The 25,213-nt window shown below is 41.1% G+C and overlaps 1 protein-coding gene across 2 annotated transcripts in view; it reads right to left on the bottom strand.

Moving 5' to 3' along the window:
• The window catches only part of LOC131243202 (deaminated glutathione amidase, chloroplastic/cytosolic), a 52,952-nt gene extending 44,738 nt beyond the window's left edge, over window positions 1–8,214 (bottom strand). Inside the window, exon 1 of one of the 2 annotated variants that reach the window (XR_009169942.1) lies at window positions 8,009–8,214. Coding sequence is in view for 1 of the 2 variants with exons in the window: in XM_058242370.1 (XP_058098353.1) it covers window positions 8,009–8,188 (180 nt within the window). In the remaining variant the exon portion in view is untranslated. The remainder of the gene's footprint in view (window positions 1–8,008) is intronic. The other variant, XM_058242370.1, reaches the window with a different exon arrangement.
• Window positions 8,215–25,213: the final 16,999 nt, after the last annotated feature.

Below are 25,213 nucleotides of genomic sequence, written 5' to 3'. Positions count from 1 at the left end.
TCTGCTAGTTTGATAAGTTGGATTCATCAAAGAGCTAGGCATCCACAGTGCCTCGTGGGTTTTATCGAATAACTTAGGATAATTGTCTTGCTATGAATTCCTCCTTCGCCATGCCCACAAGGAAGAAAATGCGGAGATAAACTCTTTAGCTAGTCAAGGGTGAGATGAATGAAGAGGAATCTCTCCCTTTGTCCTCAGAGCACTTTGAAATGCTTTTTCTCCTGTTCATGTTGGAGTTTTCTTTTATTTTCCTTTCCTCAAGTGTTTACATTTTCTTGCAGGATAGTTAATACTCCATGTGTTGCTAGTTTCTTCTGTTCTCTCCCTCTCTCTTGACTAAAAAGTCCATTATCCATCAAAAGAAAGGTTCCTCTTTGCCGATAGATATCAACTCCAATAATTAGCTCGAAATCATCAAGCAAATATACAGGTGGAGGTGAAATCTCAATTTCTCTCCAAAAAAATCAATAAATTCAACTTTGCCAAACACTACAAATATCCAGAGAGGACATATCCATGTTTTATAAACTCCCCAATCCCACACCAACCACAATTTTGATCATATGAAAAAAATATTAGAAATTCCATATTTGTGTTTGGATGCATTGTTGAAATGAATCGTGATTATTAGTCAATTAAAGTGGAAATGGCCAAATTTTAGCTACCTTCTTCAGCTCCAATGTTGAAGCATTGGTTCCAAATGCATGTTATTTCAAAGTTGGACACAAAAGGGATGAAGCTGCTAAGGCTGGCAATGGGCCGGGTCTAGGCCCAACAAACTCAAAATTTTGAATGCCTAACCAGTCGAAATTCAGGCCCGGGCCTGACCCATTGCCTAGTAACTGCACCTAGTGGTGAAACTCAGGGAGGTTTCTTTGTGCTGAGGATCAACCCAAGCCCGACCCAAACTCAAGAGGACCTAACCCGCAACCCAACCTGACCGAAATTCAAACCAAGCCACCCAACCTGAATTCCTCCATATTTAACCCTAAACCAACCCAACCTGACCGAAATACATGTGATTATTCTCAACATTACTTAGCCATCCTGAATTTGTACAACCCGAACCCAACCCGATTTCACATCGGGTTATTGTTTTCCAACTGTAACCTGACCTGAGAACTTTGGCAACCTCACTCAACATGACCCAAACTCGGGTTGGGTCAGTCAGGTTGGCCGAACCCAAGTTGCAGCCCTAACTGCACCTTGAGGGGTCTTCCTCATTATCAATAATAGCAAACATCATTACAGATTCGTTATTTCCTCTTCTTTAAAACTTCAAACTGCATTCAAAATTCAACTCTATTATGCACCCACACCCAGTCAATCAAGCACAGAAACGCTTTGATTTTCTTCTTATTTTTCATTAAACAAATGTCAGCTTGTAATTCTTCTAGATATCATCCTTGATTTACAATCTCTGTCTGCTAAATCTACTTGTGCAAACAGGATTAAATCCCTACCATGGCCACACATGCCAGCACGGCACACATGGGAACATCCTGGTGTTCATTAGCCCAGGTCTAGTCATGGAAATAGCCAGCACGCTCATCAGGTGAGCCAGAAGACCAAGAAAGAAATGGAAGGTTGAGAAATCAACGAGCAGTCTCGCATTCAACGTACACGTACAGCCTCCCCAGATTTCTGGGACATTAGAGTAGGATTTCAATCCTGCTCACTGGCAGACTTCTCATTTCTTGCCTGAGGTTCTCTCAGATACTCCCGATGTATTGCAATGGATGCATTGAGATTTTATCCTTTGAATCTGGATTGTCTTCTAATAATCCAAACCGTTTATACGAAGAGTTCCAGCTTGTTTGGTAGATACACAACAAATAAGATATCTTACCACTATTTACCTGTAAATCATTTACAGCTTAAAGCCAAACAGGACAGGCGATCGAAGAAAACTATTAATACAATCGTCTCACATCCCACAAGTGCACGCTCCACACGTGTGTACGAAAAGGACCACCATCCTTTTTTAGCCCATCATCACTTCCCATTTCTTTCAAATCTCTAGATTAGGAAATCTACTCTTTCTTTCATATCTTTATTGCAGGGAATAATTTTAAATATTTTCTTCTCTAAGCATCTTCTTATTTTAGGCATTTTCTTAATTAGAATGCTTTGTTATTTAGGTGTTTTCCTATTTTTGCAGATTTTTAGATTCCATATCCTTTATTACAGATTGGAAGAAGAAAAAGAAAATTATTTGAAAAAAAAAAAGGAGAAAAAGAAGAAGAAAAAATAATTTCTCGCATGCTTTGCCAAAGCCCGTTGTCTTATGCACCGCACTATAAGAAAGACAATTTACAATCCTAAAATGGCCACATAACCTCAAGATGAAACTATCACAACCTTGCAACAAGTAGTCGATTTGATCACAAAACGGGTGGATGACTTAGAGACCCGTTCCATATCCAGAATGAATGCTTTGGAAAGAAGTATTATTGTTCTAGAAAACGCAAACAAGGGAATCAATCCAAACCGCCAAACATCTATGGATGACCTTGATGGAGAATTGGAGTTCGGAAATGTTGACTCAAGGCATCCTGGTCGGAATGGTAATTTCCAAGAAGAAGAATATGAGCCAGGCTACGGGGCCCAACAACATCGCTATGCGCAATTGAGAGCCAGAGGCATGAACAATCTCCCACGGGTTCATCCAATTTATCCTGAAGGAGGAAGGAATAGTCACACTTCGGATCCCGCCAAGCATGTCAAGATTGATATTCCAGATTACGACGGTAATTTGGATCCCAAACTGTTCAATAACTGGCTAAAGTCAATGGAGCAATATTTTCGTTGGTACAAAATGGAAGATGTTGTCAAGTTGCATTTTGCTACCTTGAAACTTAAAGGCACAACTCAAGATTGATGGTACACCAAGAAGATCTACAATGGTATGGCCTTCCTCCTGTAAGCAAAATGGGAGGAAATGAAAGCAAGAATGAAGTGAAGGTTTCTACTATTAAATTACGAGACGACCTCTTTTCAACAACTTATCACGCTTCAACAAGACAATCTAACCGTGGAGGAATACACATAGCATTATTATGACTTACTCATTCAGTGCCACTTAACAAAAACTGGAAGACAACAAGTGGCGCGTTATTGTAATGGGCTACAGTTCGATATTCAAAGAGAGTTGGTAACCGTTCAGCTCAACAACATGGACAAGGCGTATCAAATGGCCCGAAAAGTGCAAGACCAAAAGTTGGTGATAAGGCGTGATAACCCTCAAGGCGAGGGCTATGTATCCACCCGTCCCACTACTAGTGGCTCCACTTCGCGCCCCACAACCATTCGTGCCCCGCACTAACTTACCTCAAGATTACAAAATTGGTTAGAACTCCACCCAATCCGCTTCCAATCCTCTTCCCCGAAATGGTGATATAAAGGAAAAGTCTATTGCAGTAACGCAAGGGAGGTCGACTAACAATTGCTTTAAATATGGTGGTCGTGGACATTACGTGATTGAGTGTCCCTCTAACAACCTCCAATTTTGCGAGACAGAAGACTTCATTGCAAACCAAGTGGAAGATGAACACGCAAATGATCCAGAAGATGATGAACATGAACTTGAGTAAGGCCTCAATGGACTAAATGAAAACAAGTTATCATTGGTGGTCAGAAGCATTCTGACAACACCAAAGGAAGAGGCCCAAGAAGACTAATTGCGAATGAATATTTTATATACACAAGTACCGTGTGGTGAAAAGGTTGTCAAGGTCAACAGAGGTAGCAGCATAAGCGTGGTCTCACGGAGCATGGTAGACAAGTGGAAACTGAAATCTCAAACGCATCCCCAAACCATACAAGATTGCGTGGGTGAATGACACGTTCATCCCTGTGACTAAGAGGTGAGTAGTCAACTTCTCTCTAGGTCGTTATGAAGAATCGTTTTGGTGCGAAATCATTCCAATGAAGGTCACGCATATATTATTGGGGCGCCCGTGGATATACGATAGGGATGTAACTCACAAGGGTCGTAAGAACACATACAGCTTTATATATAAAGGAAAGCCCATTACTCTTAACCTTTTGAAGGATGGCGAATTTGAAGAGGCAAAGTTGGCTTCCACAGTGTTGAGTATGGCCCGATTCGTGAAGGAGAGTCGTAAATGTGGAATCATGTATGCTCTGGTAGGATTCAAGACTGATCCAGTTGATATTGTTGTTATTCAACCACCTGAGATTCAGGACATTCTATTCCAATTTCAGGATTTGGTCCCTGATGAACTACCAAGTGAGCTTCCACCCATGTGTGACATTCGGCATGTAATTGATTTGGTACCTAGAGCGTTGTTCATATCGAATGAACCCAATAGAGCATGCAGAGCTTCATCAACGGGTGGAAGAATTGATAACAAAGGGGTTCATTCATAATAGCCTCAACCCATGTGATGTGCCAGCGTTGCTAACACCAAAGAAGGATGGCAGCTGGCGACTGTGTGTTGACAATCACACCATTAACAAGATAACAATAAAGTGCCGCTTTCCCATTCCGTGCCTAGATGACATGCTGGACATGTTGGCAAATGCTAAATTTTTTCAAAGATTGATTTGCGAAGCAGGTACCACCAGATAAGAATTTGTCATAGCGATGAATGGAAAATTGCTTTCAAGACAAAGGATGGATTGCATGAATGGCTAGTTATGCCCTTCGGCTTGACGAACGCACTTAGCACATTCATAGGGGTGATGACGCAAATTCTACGGCCATTCATTGGCGAGTTTGTTGTCGTATACTTCGATTATATCCTCATTTATAGCCATTCACGAGAAGATCATTGGACCATCTTTACCAAGTGATGAGAGTACTACGCCATGAAAAACTCTGCATCAATTTGAAGAAGTGTACCTTCATGAGTTCTAGCGTGGTCTTTCTGGGGTTCGTTGTTTCAGCAGAGGGCGTAAAAATTGATTCAGAAAAAACAAGGGCCATTGTTGAATAGTCTACTCCCATAAACCTTCACGAGGTTCGCAGTTTTCATGGGCTTGTGACATTTTATCAAAGTTTTATTCGGAAATTTAGTTCCATCATGGCACCAATTACTGAATGTATGAAGTCCAGTCCATTTGAGTGGACTAAAGCAGCAACAAAGGCATTTCAAGAAATCAAGCAGAAAATGAAAGATTCTCTAGTTCTTAGACTTCCTGATTTCAAAAAAGTGTTTAAAGTTGTCTATGATGCATCGCACGTAGGCAAAGGAGGTGTTTTTAGCCAAGAAGGACATCCAGTTTCCTTTTTCAGTGAGAAACTCAATGAGGCACAAAAGAAGTATTCTACATACGACGTTGAGTTTTATGCTATTGAACAAGCTCTGAAGCATTGGCGTCATTACCTCATTCATCAAGAGTTTGTAATCTATTCTGATCATGAGGCATTGCGTTACTTGAATTCTCAGAAGAAGTTAAGCATTAGGCATGCTAAGTGGAGTGCTTATATTCAAGAGTTCACATTCAACCTGAAACATCATGACAGTAATGAAAATAAGGTAGCGGACAGCCTCAGCCGAAGGTTACACCTATTGTCTATCTTATGAGTTTCCGTTGTTGGGTTTGAAGAAGTTAAACGAGACTATGCCACAGATGATGATTTTGGGAAGGTATTTTCAGCACTCATTTCCAGTGCAGGCACCGAGTGCCCAAGGTATAGCTTGCACGATGGGTACTTATTCTTTGATATGAGGTCATGTCTTCCTAAGAGTTCCTTGCGAGAACTTGTTATACAAGAGCTTCATTCAGGTGGCCTGGGAGGTCACTTTGGTGTCAATAAAACATCAGCCTTGGTTGAGGACCGTTTCTACTAGCCAAGTCTAAAGAAAGACGTTGGGATCGTTGTTCGTCAATGTCGAGCGTGTCAGCTGGGTAAATGTAGTAAGCAGAATACTAGTCTTTATACGCCATTACCTATCTCATATGCTCCATGGGAAGACATCAGTATGGATTTCGTCTTAGGATTGCCTAAGACTCAACGTGGCTGTGACTATATTTATGTTGTAGTTGACAGGTTTTCGAAGATGACTCATTTTGTCCCTTGTAAGAAGACATTGGACACCATGCACATCGCCGATGTTTTCTTTAAAGAGGTGGTTCGTCTACATGGTGTTCCCAAAACTATTGTATCGGATCGTGACGTCAAGTTTATGAGCTACTTCTAGCGCACCTTGTGGTCTAAGATGGGAACTAAGTTGAAATTCTCAAGTGCTTATCATCCGCAAACAGATGGAAAGACTGAAGTCGTAAACCATAGACTTGGGAATCTACTTCGATGCTTGGTTGGTGATCATATCAGCTCATGGCTGTATTACCACAAGTTGAGTTCGCTTATAACAGTTCTATGAACCACACTACGGGACTCTCCTTTCGAAATTGCGACTGGAATGCAACCGCGACAACCTATCAATTTAGTCCCACTTCCTAGTGTGACTCGATCAAGCCAGGACATTGAAGCTTTTGCAAAGCATGTTAAGGAGATACAAGAAGAAGTTAGGCGAATCTTAGTAATGAAAATTACAAGAGATATGCAGATGTTCGACGACGTTTTGCACAATTCCAAGAAGGAGATAGAGTTATGGTGTGACTTAAGCCTGAGGGGTTTCCAATGGGTTCTTACATAAAGCTCCACTCCAAAAAGACAAGTCCTTAACACATTTTGAAGAAGCTAGGTGATAATGCATACCTAATCAAGCTGTCACGTGAAATGAAGATCAGCCCCATTTCTAATGTGGAAGACCTTACAGTTTATCTGGGATATCACACAAACAAGGGTACGGAAGAACGGGCTATCCAGATACTCGAGGTACCACAAGAGCTCAAAAAAATCATTGAGGACGTGTTGGATGATCAAATAGTTTCCACACACCAATGAGGGTATCAAAACTTTCTTGTCAAATGGAAGGGCTGACCAAGGTCCGACAACATATGGATTTCAGCAGTTCAGGTGCATCAACCTAAAATTCTATGAGGAGTACATTGTCATTAACCCGACGGTGCCGAGTTTTATCAAGCCGAAGGGAATTGATGCAATCGTCCCACATTCCACAAGTGCACACTCCATATGTGGAAAAGGACCACCTTCCTTTTTTAGCCCATCACCACTTCCCATTTCTTTCAAATCTCTAGATTAGGAAATTTGCTCTTTCTTTCTTATCTTTATTGCAGGGAATAATTTTAAATATTTTCTTATCTAGGTATCTTCTTATTTTAGGTATTTTCTTAATTAGAATGCTTTGTTATTTACGTGCTTTCCTATTTTTGCAGATTTTTAGATTCCATATCCCTTATTACAGATTGTGAGGTTGATTATAAATAGGACCTATGGCCTATGGAATAAAACAAGCTGATTAATATTCTTTTTATGAAATTTTCTTATTTTCTATATGGTAGCTGTTGAGGGGAGTGAGAGTGGTCTCTAGTTCTAGACTAAAGGACTGTGGAGCTCGCTTACAATCTTGCATTTGTGATCTCTAGCATTCAACTAGAGGATTGTTGGGTCTTTTCCCACAATCACTTTCTTTTCTTATTGATTTATTTGCTTCTCCTTTCAGGTTTGCATCAACTCTTTACCTATAAATCATTTACAGCTTAAAGCGAAACGGGACAGGCTGTAAATGATTTACAGACCACTTACAAAATTTACAGGCATCCAAACGAGTTCAATTATTTCTACTTAAAAAATAAAAAATAAAAAATAAAAATGATGGTCATCATGACTTTTGTATAATTGAAGGGTTGAAATATTCAATCTGAGAGTCCTCTCGGGCATCCCCATCCCACGGGAGCCCTATCACATAAACGGTTTGTGTCACTGGAAAAAAATAAAATACAATAGATAAAAGTCCCGACTATCGCATGGCAATACATCACGATGAATCCAAGCAAACATCTTCTCGCCTGTCTCTGTGACTGAGAAAGGTATGATTGTCGCTCTGTTAAATGACATTAAAAAAAAAAAAAAAGCTTAAAAAATGAGGAAAATGAAGGGCGCAGCGATTGCCTTGACAAGACGAGCGCAAGTGTTGAAATTGTCCGTTAGATCGTTGATGGAAGTCATCTGTGCCGCGGCTACTCTGATGCTCTCCGCCATGGAACACCTGCAACCGATGGCGCGAGCCGATACAGAGTTTCGGATTCCGGAAATTATATTCAGCTTCGGGGAGAGACTCCCAAGTGCCATTACCAGCTACTTTTAACATTTGGGGATTTAAATGCCGACAAAAGCTTCGATACTCCTGCATAGCCGCGGCCAGACACGGACGCGGTATGACTGGTGACCCAACGCCAGCCAGCTGGCTGATGTTAAAGCTCTGTGGACCCATCCATGATGTAATCCACGCCATCCATCCATTTTAACAGCTAATTTTAGTGAAATAGCACAAAAATAAGTCAGATCCAACGCTCATGTGGACAACACCGTATGAAACAGTGAAGAGGATGATGTCCACCGTTGAAACATTCCTAGGGCCCACGGTGATGCTTATTTGTCATCCAATCTGTACACAAGGTCACACAGACCTGGATGTATGGAAAATACAAATATCAGCTTGATTCAAATTTTTTGTGGCCCTACGAATTTTCAACAACAAGCATTCAATCCCCACTGTTTCCAATGGTGTGGTCTAATTTACCTTTCGATCTACCTATTTTTGGGCTCATGCCTTAAAATGAGGTTGGAAAAATGGATTGACTGAATGGATAAAACAAATAAATCACGGTGGGGGTTAGGAGCTTTGACACTAGCTAGGTGGTTGGTAGTGGGTCCCGGCCAAACCCAGCTTGGCGGGCACGGATTGCCTACAGATAGGGCTGTACAAGAACACATTTAGCTTGCTAGACCAGACTGAAAAAGCACAATTTGACTATGTTTGAAACTTAGTTTGAGCTCAGTCGAGCAAATTTTTTTAGCTAGCAGTAATTTTCAACCGATTTGGAGCTTGCCCAATCTCAACTCGACCCGGATCAAACCCCAACTCAAATTGAACTCCGATCGAACCAGTTCAGTGACATAGTTACTTTGATATCGACGTTGCTAACCAAGTGTTCAATGAAATGACTCAATGATGTGTCGGCCGGTGGCAAGGAAGGTATGTATATGAAACAAATACCATTTTTTCTTGATTTTGATGTTGCCTACAAAGTGTTTGATGAAATACCTATAAAATTGTTACTATTGTTTTACATACGGTGAGATTTTGAAGGTCCAATCCATGTGTTTGTGAAAATGTTGCACATGCGAACCTGGCTCGTTCGTAGCTCGAACTGGCCCAACCTGCTGACTGAAGCAAGCCAAGCTGGTGAGTCAGGCTTGAGGACCAAACCGAGCCAAGTTCGAGCTGGGGTCAGCTAGTGGCCAAGCCGAGTCGAGCTATGCCAAGCTCAACTCGGTTCAACTCGTGTACACCTCTACCTACTGACGCTACCAGTAGTAACTGGACGTTCCGCTATGGGCCCCACCATGATACATTATCATGGGTTTCATCCACCCCGTCCATTCATTTTACCATCTGACTTTAGGACCTAAGCCAAAGTAAAGTCATCAAAATCTAAGATGAACCACACCGCAAGAAATAGTGTGATCGAACACTTAAAATTAAGAAATTTTGGGGCCATAAACGTTTTGGATTAAGTTAATATTTGTGTTTTCCCTTCATCCTGTTCTTCCGTGGCATAATCAACGGTTTGGATGGAAAATTAACATTATAATGGCATTAAGGAAGTTTTTAATAGTGGGCATGTTATATTATCAGAATGTGGAATAGTCGAAAAGACCTTGTTGTGCATCGGTCATGGAGATTAGAGAAGGAAGATTAAGTGCCTATCTTAGACGCCATAGTCGAAGAAACAAAATACCAGAATCTTCCTCTCCTTCACACCCTAATAGAAGTATCAATGGGATTAAACTTCTCTTTCTTGGTGTAGGAACGGGGACCTAGCCTTCTTTTATAGATCATAGGGGTGGAGAGTTTGAAACCCATCAAAACTCTTCACCTACGGCTCCACACGTGTCAATGTCTTAGTAAAATTCATATTGTTGTGTGCGTATCACAGCAATAGCATTCCAAACCCCTTACGCAGTTCATTACAGAATTATCACAATGTATTGGGGGTCCACTAGCTTACCCGATCACATTATCCAACCTTAGGACAATTCTGACTATTGATCAATAATGCCCACCTTATAGAGTTCTTACATTCTCCCACTTTGGTCATATTGAACAATGTCAAGGATTGATCTGTAGAAAATACTTTTATAATTTTTATTTTTATTTTAAGAAAACTTCCAAATGGTTAACCACTACGATGGTAGGATAATGCGGGTAATGCTATTCAATCTGATCCATTGAGATTGTCAGTATCGAATCGTGGTAGTCATCACAACATTTAATTTAAGCGAAGTGGGGCTAAGCATGGTCACAAATACTAATAATCTTGATGACATAGATCTGGAACTAGGAAGTGTGATATAAGGATTACACACTTACTGTGATGATGTGTGCTTATCCTTAAGAGGTCTTGAAGCTTTCAAATGTCTCCAACGAGACATGACTTTAATTCTACTTACTCAAAATTTGCACAAACTTATCGAGAAGTACAAATAACTTTATATCAAAATCATCAAACCTTATCAAATGAGATCTCTAGAATGTTTATGAAAATCAAAATGCGCTCATCTCCCACTAATTAAAAACATCTGTAGGATCAATAACTTCCAACAATGTTACATGCTCCTGAAATGACGTGATAGGGAGCCCTTTTAGTAAGCAGATCTGCAATCATCTGCTTAGTGCCAATGAACTCCACAGACATTTGATGATTTTGAACTCTTTCCTTTACAATAAGATATTTGATGTTGATATGCCTCGACCTTGATAAATGTTTCTCGTTACAAGAGAAGGAAATAATAGCTAAATTATCGCAAAATATTCTCAATGGTTTTGGGATATACTTCAGTACCCGCAAACCTGAGAAGAAACATTGTAACCATAATACCTGATTAGATGCCTCGTGGCAGGCAATGAATTTAGCTTCCATGGTGAATGAAGCTGTGGTAGACTATTTCACGCTTTTCCAAGACACAGCTCCTCCAACCATCATGAAGATGGATCATGAGGTGGATTTCTTAATGTCAACGTAGCCTGTAAAGTCTGTGTTTGAATATCCAATCAACTCCAACTGATCAGATCTTTTATATGTGAGTTTGAAGTCCTTCGATATTTGTATATACCGCAATACTTTCTTTACAACTATTCAATGTTGCATTCCTGGATTAGATAGGTATCTGCCCAATATTCCAACAACAAATGCGATATCCGGTCGCGTACAGACTTAATCATACATGATGCTCCCCACTACTGATGCGTATAAAAATTCCTTAATTCTATTCTTTTCCAAATCATTCTTTGGACACTGGAATAGGCCAAATTTGTTGTCCTTTACAATAGGTGACTGTCCAGAAGCATAATTTTGCATAACATACCTTTCGAGTACCTTAGTAATATAGGCCCTCTGTGACAGGCTGAGTAGTCCATGTGATCTGTCACGGTGAACCTCAATGTCGATGACGTAAGAGGCGTCGCCAAGATCTTTCATTTTAAATCTTTGAGATAAGAATTTCTTAGTGTCGCTCAATATTCTGATATCACTGCTATCCAACAGAATGTCATCAACATACAAAATCATCATAACGAACTTACTCCCACTGATTTTAATGTAGATACATTCATCTGCAATATTTTCTACAAAACTATATAAGAAAATTACTTCATGAAACTTTAAATACCAATCTCATGATGTCTGCTTTAACCCATAGATGAATTTCTTCAATTTAAAAACCAATTTTTATGAGTCATGGGCTACAAAACCTTCAGGTTGTAACATGTATACATTCTCATTTAGATCCCCATTGAAAAATGTTGTCTTTACATCTATCTGATGTAACTCTAAGTTCATATGAGGTACCAGAGCCATTATAATTTTGAATGAATCTTTTTTAGATATTGGTGAGAAAGTCTCCTTAAAATCAATGCCCCTACATTGGTTAAAACTCTTGGCAACAAGTCAGACTTTATATCCTTCAACATTACCCTTGTAGTCTCGCTTGATTTTAAATATCCATTTATAACCAATCGACCTTATTCCAGAGGGCAACTCAACAAGATCCCATACTTTATTATCCCTCATGGATTTCAACTCATTTTTCATGGCATCAAACCAACGAGAAGGATTAGCACTTTGTTTGACTTGTGCAAAGGATTCAGGATCCTTTTCCACCCCTATGTCAAAATTGTCCTCTTATAAGTATACAATATAATCGTTTCGACTTATAGGCCTCATCTTTCTTTTAGATCTTCTCAATGGTTTAGCTTGTTGGGTGTGATTTTGATTTTGATTTTCCTCATCAATGGGTTATACATGAGGTTCAACGTTGTGTTCTGCAGTGACTGTAGGATCAGCACTGAAGTCACAGTCCTTTGTTCCTCAAATATAAAGTTTTTAATGTTTATACTCCCATTATTTTTAGTGTCCTCAATGAATCTGACATTTTCGGTCTCAACAATCCTAATAGAATGGGAAGGACAGTAGAATCGATAGCCCTTTGATCTATCTGGATATCCAATAAAGAAACAGCTTATAGTTATAGGATCAAACTTCATTTCATGCAGGTTATAAATTTTGGCCTCAGCAAGACAACCCCAAACAAGTAGATATCAGAGACTTGGTTTTCTCCCATTCTACAACTCAAAAGGGGTTTTGCTTACTTCTTTGCTTGGGACTTTGTTGAGTATATGAATTGCGGTTTTGATCGCATCACCCCACATGGATTCTGATAATGTAGAATTGTTAACCATGCTTCACACCATATCCATAAGAGTGTAATCATGCCTTCAGCCACACCATTCTGTTCTGGAGTGTCAGGCATAGTGTACTGGGTGACAATGCCACAATCTTGTAGATATCTAGCGAATGGCCCTGTATTGCGACCTGATTCGTCATATTTACCATAGTATTCACCATCACGGTCAGATTTGACAACTTTAATCGTTTTATCGAGTTGATTTTCAACTTCGGCCTTATAAATTTTAAAAGCATCTAGGGCATCTGATTTCTCATTGATAAGGTAGAGGTTCCCGAAATGATAGTCGTCAACTATAAAGGTAATAAAATATTTGTATCCACTCCAAGAAGCTGTAGGGAATGGTCCACAAATGTCCATATATATCATATTTAAAAGTCCTACACTCCTTGTTGTACATTTCTTTCTAGTTCTGGTTTATTTTTCTTTTATACAATCAATGCACACTTTATAATCGGAGAAGTCTAGAGAATGAAGAATTCCTCGCACAAGTCTGTTCAATCTCTCACGAGATATATGACATAGTCGCCTGTGCTACAACATGAAGGAATTCTCATAGTCTAGTATTTGCTTAGATCAACTTTATTTCCATGTAAGACATTAACATTATAGACATGTGAGGCAATTAAGTCTAACTGGTATAGGTTATTTACCATAGAGCCGGTACCAACTTTAATCAAATTAAAGTAAATACTGAATCTTTTATTCTCAAATTGAAATGAATATCCCAATTTATCCAAACGAGAAATAGAAACTAGATTACGCCTTGTAAAAGGCACACAAAATGTATCTACTAAATCTAAAAATTGATCAGAATCTAACTTAAGCTTATAGACTCCAATTACCTCTATGTCGACTTTGACACCATTGCTTATATACACTGAGCACTCTGCATCAGTTGGTGGCCTGGCCCGTAGTAATTTCTACATAGAAGTATATATGTGAATAGTAGTTTCCAAATCTATCCACCAAGAACCCGCTGATACATCGGTTAGATTAGATTCAAAACAGACGAGAACAGAATGATTACTTTTCTTTATGAGCCATTTCTTATACTTTTCACAGTCTTTCTTTTGATGGCCCACCTTTTTACAAAAGAAGCATTTACTGCTTTTGGCCCATTTACGGTTTGATCCATTTCCAGATTGATTCTCATTGTTTCCTAAGAATTCATTATTAGAACTTTGGTTCCTTTTCCTTTTCCCCCTTTGCCCATGTCCTTGTCCTTGTCCTAAGCTCACCATATTTATATTTTGTACTGTGCCTGACTGCCTAATCCTATCCTCCTCTTGAACGTACTAAGAAATCAATTCGTTTAATGTCCACATGTCCTTCAGAGTGTTATAGTTTACAAGGAATGTACCGTATTGAGGAGGTAGGTTGTTTATGATCAAGTGAATCAGATGATCATCTGTGAGTACAAGGCCTTGAAAGTGGATCTTAGATACAACTTTGATCTACTCTATAATGTATTCACAGATATTTCCTTTACTGTCACAGGATGAGCGGGTTAATTTATTCAAAGGACCATTTCAGCTTTATCCAATTTCTTAGATAGGTTTTCCATTTCGGTCAGGAAGGCTTTGGCCTTATGATTTTTACGCACGTTTCATTCGATCTAAACCATGCCTCGTAACAGTTAATCTCTGATTCAGAGGCATCATCAGATGGTTTTGGCGGTTCTGGTTTTATTAGGCCAATGTCTAATTGCAGGCAACCCAAAACAACTTCAATGGATTCCTTCCAATGAGTATAATTGGATCGATTAAGGGCAGGAACGTGATGCGTATGAGTTGGAATTGAGACTGAAATGGAAGAGATATGTACTCATATTAGTGCTTTATTTCATAAAATAATTCATGAATATAAACAAATATCAGACAAAGTTAATCAATTCAGTTGTTAAGGAAGACATCAATTGAATTATTCAGGGTGAAGATGGGCCCAACCATCACATCCCGGTGAGGATCTATTACATCATCATTATTCCTCCCATGGGAGGTAATGATGATATGCCAGTGATCCTCCTGAATATGAAGCTAAGTGATGTCAATTATATAAATCTAAAACGCTTAACACCTATGGGTGAGATGAGTCTTTCAGCTTTACATCACCAGCATCATTTACTTCACCCACTCATGTTCTTACCAACCGATAATCATCTGTGTTTTCATTACTGTATGCATGAAGCATGAACGCAACTGTATGCAATCCTCTTTATCTCAATTTCACAAGTCAATACTTGTAAAATTTTCATTAATTGAGGTCACTATGGTGGTTAACATAACCAAATCCAATTTTATGAATATAGACTTAGGATCATGATTATAATCTTGTACTCAACGGATTATATCTAAATCAGTCTGATATGGCCCACAAGGTCAATGGTATTGATTATTTAAAAGTAGACGAACCTTAGAGGGATGCAGACGAATATGTATCACTCTCTACGTTCCAATAGTCTATATCAATTCTTAAAGGTGGGTAACGGGCCCATAATTGAGCCGAATCAAGACGTTACATGATCAGTGTAATATTAATGAGCATAACTAATCTAGCTCCTGATAGACAGTATTATTATTATTATTATTGTTATTATTTTTTTATATATAATTGATGTGTAGATCCATCCATGGATGTCCATACGGTGGATGGATCAACCCATAATCTTAATATTGATTAAATGAAGTTTATGTTCTTTATTATCTATCCAGTGAACGAACCGGATTGAGTGCTCATGGCGAACCGAACATACCGATTAGATGTGGGCTTACACATGATCCGAATTGAATGGTCCCAAAAAATGGGCCCTTACCAATAGTCATGATCATACTCTATAGATGAGGCCTACCACATACAAATCTTATATGTGGCCAACGGGCCTACTACCAGGATATGGCCCATGAGGGACTTAGGTATGGATCAAATGGCCCAGGATGTGGGCAATGGGCCCACAACCAGTGATAGGCCCATAAGGGACTCAAGAATGATCCCGTTCGCGGGGTTCAAACAGTGGACCCAAATACATGTAATCAAATCCGAAGACCTGACCTCATATAAGGTCATTCTCGACCTAATTCCAGCAACAAAACACGGTCGTCTTCGACTGACTGAGGGCAGCAGCTGAAGGGAGAGAGAAAGAAATCCCCCTTTTCACAGATGGATCCGCAGCCAGTCAAAGGTCCGGTCGCCTTCATCAACCATGACGCCGATCATGTTGGCACTACCATCCCTGATGGTGGGCTTCATGGCTGACGGTGATGCTGAAAGCAAGATATGTTGGTGGTGGACCAGAAATCCACGGTCGCCTCCATTGAAAACACAGGTGAGGGAGGGAATATCTTTTCCAACCGAATTTTGGGTATTGAAACCCTAACAGTTGGATTGGGAATTAAAATCCCTAACTACCTGTATGGATTTGGGGCTAATTGAACTGAAATCCCTAATTATTACTGATTTGGGATTCGAATCTAAATCCCTAAATTGATTTAGGGTTTAGAATCTGGAATCCCTAATTAGCCTGATTTGGGGACGAATCCAAAATCCCTAATTTGATCTAGGGTTTAAAATATAAAATCCCTAATTAGCCTGATTTGGGGATTCAAATCCAAAATCCCTAATTACTTTTACTGGATTTGGGGATTTGAACGGGCTTTGAATTCGAAAAACCTAATTTCCAATATGGGCTTCGAATTGGAAAAACCCTAATTTCCAATATGGGTTTCGAAATAAAAAAACCTAATTTCCGATATGGGCTTCGAATTGGAAAACCCTGATTTCCAATATGGGTTTCGAATTTTAAAAACCTAATTATTGATATGGGCTTTGAATTGGAAAACCCTAAATTTCTGAATCTGAATCTGTAATAGATGAATCTTATCATCCATACCTATGCACAGTGGCTCTAATACCAACTGTTATATTATCATAATGCAGAATAGTCGAAAACACCTTGTTGTGCATCGGTCATGGAGATCAAAGAAGGAAGATTACATACCCATCTGAGACACCATAGTCGAAGAAATAGAATACCAGAAATATAAAACTATAATCTTCCTCTCCTTCACACCCTAATAGAAGTATCGATGGGATTAAGCTTCTCTTTCTTGGTGTAGGATCGGGGACCTAGCCTTCTTTTATAGATCACAGGGGTGGAGAGTTTGAAACCCATCAAAACTCTTCACCCACGGCTCCACACGTATCAGTGTCCTAGTAAAATTCATATTGTTATGTGTGTATCACAGCAATAGCATTCCAAACCGCTTACGCAGTTCATTCAGAATTATCACAACGTAGTGGGGTCCACTGGCTTACTCCGATCACATTATCCAACCTTAGGACAATCCTGACCGTTGATCAATAATGCCCACCTTCAAGTTGGGGTCAACTGGTGGCCAAGCCGAGTCGAGCTGCACCACGCTTAACTCGGTTCCACTCGTGTACACCTCTACTTACAGACGTTGCTAGTAGTAACTGGACGTTTCGCTATGGGCCCCACCATAATACATTATCATGGGTTTCATCCACCCCGTCCATCCATTTTACCATCTGACTTTAGGACCTAAGCCAAACTGAAGTACATTAAAATCTAAGATGAACCACACCGCAAGAAATAGTGGTGATTGAACACTTAACATTAAGAAATTCTAGGGCCACAAACGTTTTGGATTAAGCTAATATTTGTGTTTTCCCTTCATCCAATTCTTCTGTGGCATAATCAATAGTTCGGATGGAAAATAAACATTACAGTGGCATTAAGGAAGTTTTTCATAGTGGGCATTCATTTACCACTATTTTTCTCAGCCCAACGATAATGATAAAATAGATGGATGGCATGGTAAACACATAAATCATATCGGGGCTTATAGAGCACCAACCAGTGTCGGTATGCAATCTGCATCTACCGTGGGCACTTAAAACTAGATATCAATACTGTTGCAGGCATCTTATTTCAGCCTCACATGTACAAACATTGCATGGGTACATTTGTGAGGAGTAGGAGGGGAGATCATAGTTGTTGGCACTTTCATTTATTTTCTGTCACATGTAGAATATGCAGACATACCAAATCAGTAAAACGACTCGATCCAAATGGATCAACATTGATTCCAAGCGCCAAAATACGCAGATATATCTAATATGAACATATATGATATGATTATGAGAAGATAAGTCGTTTACTTAGCCACATGCAGAATTTTATAACAATTAGGCGATAATCGAAGGGTGGGGTTCTTCCTCCAAAGATGAGTTGCTTTTGCCTTCCATAAGAAAAGACCTTTTAGAATACCAATGCAATCAAATAAAAGCAAAAACTCACAATCAATCAGTAGGAGCAACTACAAGAATGCTTCTCTTGAAAGAACTGTGTGATATTGGATAAGGACAAATCCAACGTATGAGTGTAGATTTGGCTTAGTAAAGATTATAGTTAAGAATTACCACTGCTGGATTATCGCTACTCCTCAGATAAGTTGAGATAAAAGTAAATTGATATATTTATTTGGTTTGGAGATTAGATGTGATTCAATTGTCTTATTGAATTCCTCTCCTATTTATAGAGTTCTGTTATGTAGTTTTATTCTTCCAGATCCTTCTTCCATTACTGCAATGGTTACAATAGTAAAAAAGCCATTTTCTATATCCTTCTTTTTATTACGTTTCTCTTTTGCGATTGGTCCTCTTTTGTTGCTCAAGCTTTGTTCCTCTCGGTCGCCTTTTGTATCTCGAACTGCTTGACCACATTTCTCTCTTTGCTCGTTAGACTTTTGAGTAACTCGACCACATCACTCTATCAACCATCCATTAGCATGAAAAATTAGATTTTATGCCAGCTATGATTCTGTAAAAAGTGCTCCTAGTATCTCGAAGATCTTTTCATCCACCTCATATTCTCATGCAATGCCACATGTTACCCTCCTACTGGCTTTTTCCAACATAGCTAGAAATAGGGTATAATATTGCCCTCCCAAGTTGCTTTGCATTTAGGAAAAAAAGGTTAAAGTGACATTATTCTGTTGCCCAATGTAATAAATGCAATCGATCGTTGTTCCACGTGTTGTCTCCCCATTGATTCTACTTGACCGAGGATGTATCGAAAGATATCATTTGCCTCACCCTTTTAAGCTGTCCATGTGACACATCACATATAATCATATTAGACGATGAGTCTTGATTATTCTTTTATTAATGTGCATGTATCGCGGCTGATACATAAATAATACTCTAAGTCGATGCTTCTCTTCATTCACATTTGCTTCTTCCATCTTACAATAAAACCCCTTCTTTTAATTTTTTCCACCCAATGGCTACTTCTTCTTCTTTTACTCCAACTTTCCATTTAGAATTGTTCATTAAAGATCTATATTGTCACGCCCCAAACTCAGAAACCGGGCTCATAAAATTCCCGATTGCCGAATCCGGTGCTGACAGCCTCCGTAGTACCCCATTCTCGGCTCCCAGCGTATGTACGCCAGATTTCCGATCCCGAGATCCTACAAGGAGGATTTTTTCAATGTACATTTATCTCGTAATGAGCATAACCACAAGATTACCCAAATCACAAAAGCAACATCATCATCACATATCCACTAATATAATCGATTGAGTACAATACTGAAAGGAAAAACAAATATAAAATAAATCAAAGCTCCAGAAGACCGCTACACGCTCCAAGCTCAACACTGCTGTAACCTGACATCACCTGCACGCATCTATCGTGCATAAGCTTATAGAGAGCTTAGAGGGTGGTGTAAATGTGTACAAGGTAAGTGCCAAATTTTCAACATAATGACATCATCATATAAGACCAGAAATACCGGTAATCTATAAATCACACAATATCGAAATAAGCAAAAATATTGATAAGATTATGAATTATCAGAGCGAGCAGGAATATTGACAAGATCATGCGATAACAGAGTAAGCGAAAATACGGACAAGTCCATGAGTCAATTAATGTCAGAATACGCAATATAGAACTACTATGCAAATGAGGAATCATAGATAGCCAAATATCAGATGCTGAGGATGTAATAATATACATTCCTGATGAGTAACACAAATAGCTTCAGCTGTACCTAAACCATATAATTGCAAAGACACATTAGCTCAAAATGCCGTATGCCGCGAGTGTTATGCAATATGCGGTGCGAATGGAATGACCATACTAGAGTGTGAAGTCGGGATGATAGTACGTAGTATCGCAGGCTATGAGGTCCATCACAAGGGACTTCTATCCAAACCAGTCCCATACTTGAATTTGGATAGTCAGACCTAATGTGGTAAACTCCTGATCTCAGGTTAGTCGCGCGCCCAACCGAAATCCTGGCCATGCGAAGGTACACGTAATAAATATTTGTGCACCACCAGCCCGAGTGGATAGTGAATGAATGAATGAATGATTATGCAATTCTTGCTCAATAAGTCCACATATCAGTACGGTTCTTCTCTGGAAAATCACCGGGGTCTATTACACTCCAAACCAGATTGCCGCCCCATCGCGCGCAACAAGGTGAGTGGAAGAGACCTCACTATCCGCCTGCCAATATCAGGCCCGACTCGTCGATAGCGGACCCATTCCTCGAGCTGGTCAGACTCAGCCTAGCATTGCCCCCTCCTCTCGGGCAGGTAAGGCCGCACCCCCTTCCAACCGACCACGACACAGTGGGAGACGCGGCCTAATGGTATACGGCCCTTATGCGCTCATGCATCCACTCGGTCTAGACGTTGGAGCAACCTCTGGAACCAAGAGGGTTTAGGGACTTTCACCCAGGGATATCTATAGCACCCCATGTAGAACAGATTTCCGGTGTCCCATCTGGCCATCCACGAAATACCTGTGGAGGCTACGACCCTGATGTCACTAGGGCGTACAGTAATCACAATGCAAGATGCATGAGCCATACAATCCAGTCATGCATCAATCCTGCACATACCATGCGCTCATGTGAAATAGCCTCCGCTTATCAGGGAGTCTCATAACAATCTGCCCAATGACATATGCAATGGTCAACCACATCTCATAACAAACATGCAGATGGTGCGTATGGGCATGTATGATGATGTTATGCTGTCACATACTCATAATAGGTGCCAACGATCGGCCTCGACAATGTGGACATTTAACCAACATTGTCCACAAGGAATAGCTCACATAGAGCCAAACATATAATGGGCCCACGGCCCCACACAATGGCCCAATACACATCTCTTATGGGCCTCACACACATCACATCGACCTTCATACGAGGGCCTTGAATGTATCACAATGGGCCTTGCCCATGGGCCTCAAATACATCACAATGCGCCTCAACTACGGGTCGTATATGCATCATATAGGCATCAACAATAGGCCTTGGCAATCGAAATCGGCCTTAACAATCAGGTTTGACACTCGGAACCGGCCTCGATACTTAGCCTTGACAATCAGAATCGGCCTATACAATTGGCCTCGACAAATCGGAATCGATCGATAATCAGAATCAACAATTCGGTCACGTCAATCGGCAATCGGTCATGACAATCGGGGTCGATCAATAATCAGAATCGGCAAACCAGTCATGTCAATCGACAATCGGTCACGACAATCGAAATCGATCGATAATCAGAATCGGTAAACCAGTCATGTCAATCGGCAATCGGTCACGACAATCGAAATCGATCGATAATCAGAATCAACAATTCGGTCACGTCAATCGGCAATCGGTCATGACAATCGGGGTCGATCAATAATCAGAATCGGCAAACCAGTCATGTCAATCAAAATTGGCAAACAGCCATGACAATCGGAATCAATCGATAATCAGAATCGGCCAACCGGTCATGTCAATCGGCAATCGGTCACGACAATCGAAATCGATCGATAATCAGAATCGGCAAACCAGTCATGTCAATCGACAATCGGTCACGACAATCGAAATCGATCGATAATCAGAATCGGTAAACCAGTCATGTCAATCAAAATTGACAAACAGCCACGACAATCGGAATCGATCGATAATCAGAATCAACAATTCGGTCACGTCAATCGGCAATCGGTCATGACAATCGGGGTCGATCAATAATCAGAATCGGCAAACCAGTCATGTCAATCAAAATTGGCAAACAGCCATGACAATCGGAATCGATCGATAATCAGAATCGGCCAACCGGTCATGTCAATCGGCAATCGGTCACGACAATCGAAATCGATCGATAATCAGAATCGGCGTCGATAATCGGCCTCGATGAGAATGGGCTGAACAAGGGCTAAGGGAAGGTCACAACGTGGACATTAAACCATCATTGTCCATCAATGTGGCCATTTAACCAACATTGCTCCCAAGGAGTGGCCCACATAGAGTCAAACGTATAATGGGCCCATGGCCTCACACAAGGACCACATATGCATTACGTCGGGCCTCGACACATCGGTCATAAATTCATCACATCGGGCCCTAACACATGGGTCGGATATACCTCATATTGGGTCTCGTATACATAGAGTGGACCGCTCAAATATCATATTGGGCCACATATACGGCCAGAAATACATCACAATGGGCCTTGTCCCACGGCCCAATGCACACCACAATGGGCCTCACTAAATGGGCCATAGATACATGACAGGTGAGCCCTACACATGGGCCTCAGATATATCACACGAGCCACAATCCATGAGCCTAATACATATCACAATGGGCCTCATCATATGGGCCATGAATACATCACCTTAGGCCTCATCAATACAAATATATCACATTGGGCCCCATCATATGGGCCGCAAATACATCACCGTGGGTCGCACAAATGGACGGTATAGATATACAATGCATACATCACGGCGGGCCACACAATTGGACGGCATACATACATCACGGTGGGCCGCATACACGGGCCTAATATACATCACCAAGGGCCACAATCCCTAGGCCTCAATTACATTACAATGGGTTACGACCCATGGGCCTCAATGTACATCGAATGGGCCACATCAATGGGCCGCACCAATGGGCCATAAATACACAACAGGCGGGCCCCGTTCATGGGCCAAAGATACATCATGATGGGCCTTATCACAATGGGCCTTATGTACATTACATCAAGGTGGGTCTTCACACACCATGTATGTATATGTATTTTATTATTATTATAAGGCATTACCCAAAATGAATCATATCCAAAGATCATCTGGACCATACTACAGATAATAATGGAGATAATGATTTCCACTGTTAAAAATTACTATGCCCACCATTACGATCATTTTCCATCCAGTCTGTTCATAAGGCCACAAGGACCTGGATTAAGTGGAAAACAAGTTTCTTACTGATCCAAAACTCCTGTCCTCCCAAAGGGGTTTCAATGGTAGATGTTCATCCCTCCATTGTTTCCTGCAATGTGGTCCACCTGATATGTGGATCTCATTTAGACTCGAGCCTTATGACGATCTCACCAAATGAATGGACGGTTTGGATGTAATGCTTACATTAGGGGTGGGGTGCTAACTATCCAGCAGATGGATGGTTCTGAATCCACCAAGTGGATGGACAGTTTGGATGGAAAATACCCCTCAGAGGTGGCGCGCTGACCGTCCAGCGATGGTGGGTCCCACCAGATAGATAGACGGCATGGGGTTACAAACATACATCACGGTGGGCTCATCCCATCCGTCCAGATTGTTGGACGGTGTGGATGAGATCCACACATCAGGTGCGGTCCATCCAGCACCGTCCAGGGGTGGACGGTTGCATACAATGCACACGTCAGCGGTGGGTCCAAACACCCACTCCTTCCCTTTTTCTATATAACGTACATGTTATATCATGTACTTTATATATTATTTTATAAATATATTATATTTTAAAACAACCAGCCTACATCCAGCGTCCTGGATGGATGAACTGGATGCAAGGCATGGGCATTAACGTAGGCCCACGTGTGGGATGGGTACCCACCGTCCAAGCAATGGACGGTGAGGATATGAAACATATGCATTGTGTGGGCCCCACACGGATGAACGACTTGGATAAAAATGATCATACCCTCAATCAAGGCCATACACCAGTCATTCCATCCAGCTATATTGCACGGTCGATAGCGTCATGCATCAAGGTGGATCTTCACCGTCCAGGCCTTTGCACTGGACGGTGCAGATAAATGCAGCATCAAAGCGGGATCACGTGGGTGGGGTTCACGTCCCAGCAAGGGACGGGCGGTTAGGATAAAACCCATACCTCATGGTGGCCCACAGACTCGCTGATGCCAGTGGAGCAGGTGGAGATGGTGGGGACCAAAACACTCGTTGACGCCAAACAGCAGCTGCTGCTATGTGGTGGACGGTTTGGATCTCATACATGGACATCAAGGTGGGTCAAGTCCCATGTGAACAGTCACCACATCAGGGCCAAGGCCCCACCGTCCAGCAGAATGGACGGTGAATGGCATGGATAAAAGACACGCATCAGGTGGATCCACACACCTGGAATCCACCAGCTTTAAATAGAGCTGATTTTTGTATTGTCCCTTCGTCCAGGTGGTCATCGACGGGCAGCAAGGGCTGCTGTTAGATGGCCAGCCGGTTGGCCCTGCTAAACGGGCAGCGTGGATAAAATAATCACGGTGGGCCGCTGCCTGGATGTCAACGAGGTGGGCCCCACAAATGGGACAACGCGGATAAAATCATGGTGGGCCACATCATCACCAACAAAAAGAGAAAGAGAGAGAGAGAGATCGGGAGGAGGAACGTGGGTAGCGGAGGGACCCCGCCACTATGGGTCCCTCTTTAAATAATGCATACATCAAGGTGGGTCCCACCATATGTGGGCCCTCAAATCATCAAAAAAAAAAATTAACAAATGAGATCACCCACCTATGATCTTCTCCTCCTTCTTCCGCCAAGGCATCCTAGAGCTCCAATGGATGAGTTTCAACGGTTGAGATGGACTTAGGATGGTGGGATTGGGTGGTAGGAAGGTGGGCCACACTAACTCTCTCATGGGAAGCTCTCATGGACGTTGGGTTGCTTGTTTGTAAAATGGAGAAAGAAAAATGAAAGAGAGAAAGGATGGGATGGATTGATAAAGTATGGTTGTTGTAAGAGATGGGAAAGGGGAGGTATGGGTTAGTTTGAAAATGGTGTAAAAAAAGTATGGGTGGAGAGAGAGAGAGTTGACTTGTGAGGGGTGAGGTGGCATGGAGCATGGGTGGTGTACTTGACTTGTGAAATGATGGATTGATGTGATGTATCATAGAGATTCTCTCGGTATTTGCAACACGCGGCGTTTTTCTCAAACTGAACGCAGGCCCATATCTCCTGGCCCAGGTATCACCTCAGCACGTAATATGCGGCATCAGGACCGCGGTGAC

Source organism: Magnolia sinica, chromosome 4, assembly GCF_029962835.1.
Source record: "Magnolia sinica isolate HGM2019 chromosome 4, MsV1, whole genome shotgun sequence".
In the NCBI taxonomy this organism is placed as follows: domain Eukaryota; kingdom Viridiplantae; phylum Streptophyta; class Magnoliopsida; order Magnoliales; family Magnoliaceae; genus Magnolia; species Magnolia sinica.
The sequence above is the reverse complement of the archived record's forward strand: the minus strand, read 5'-3'. Positions and strand labels throughout refer to the sequence as shown.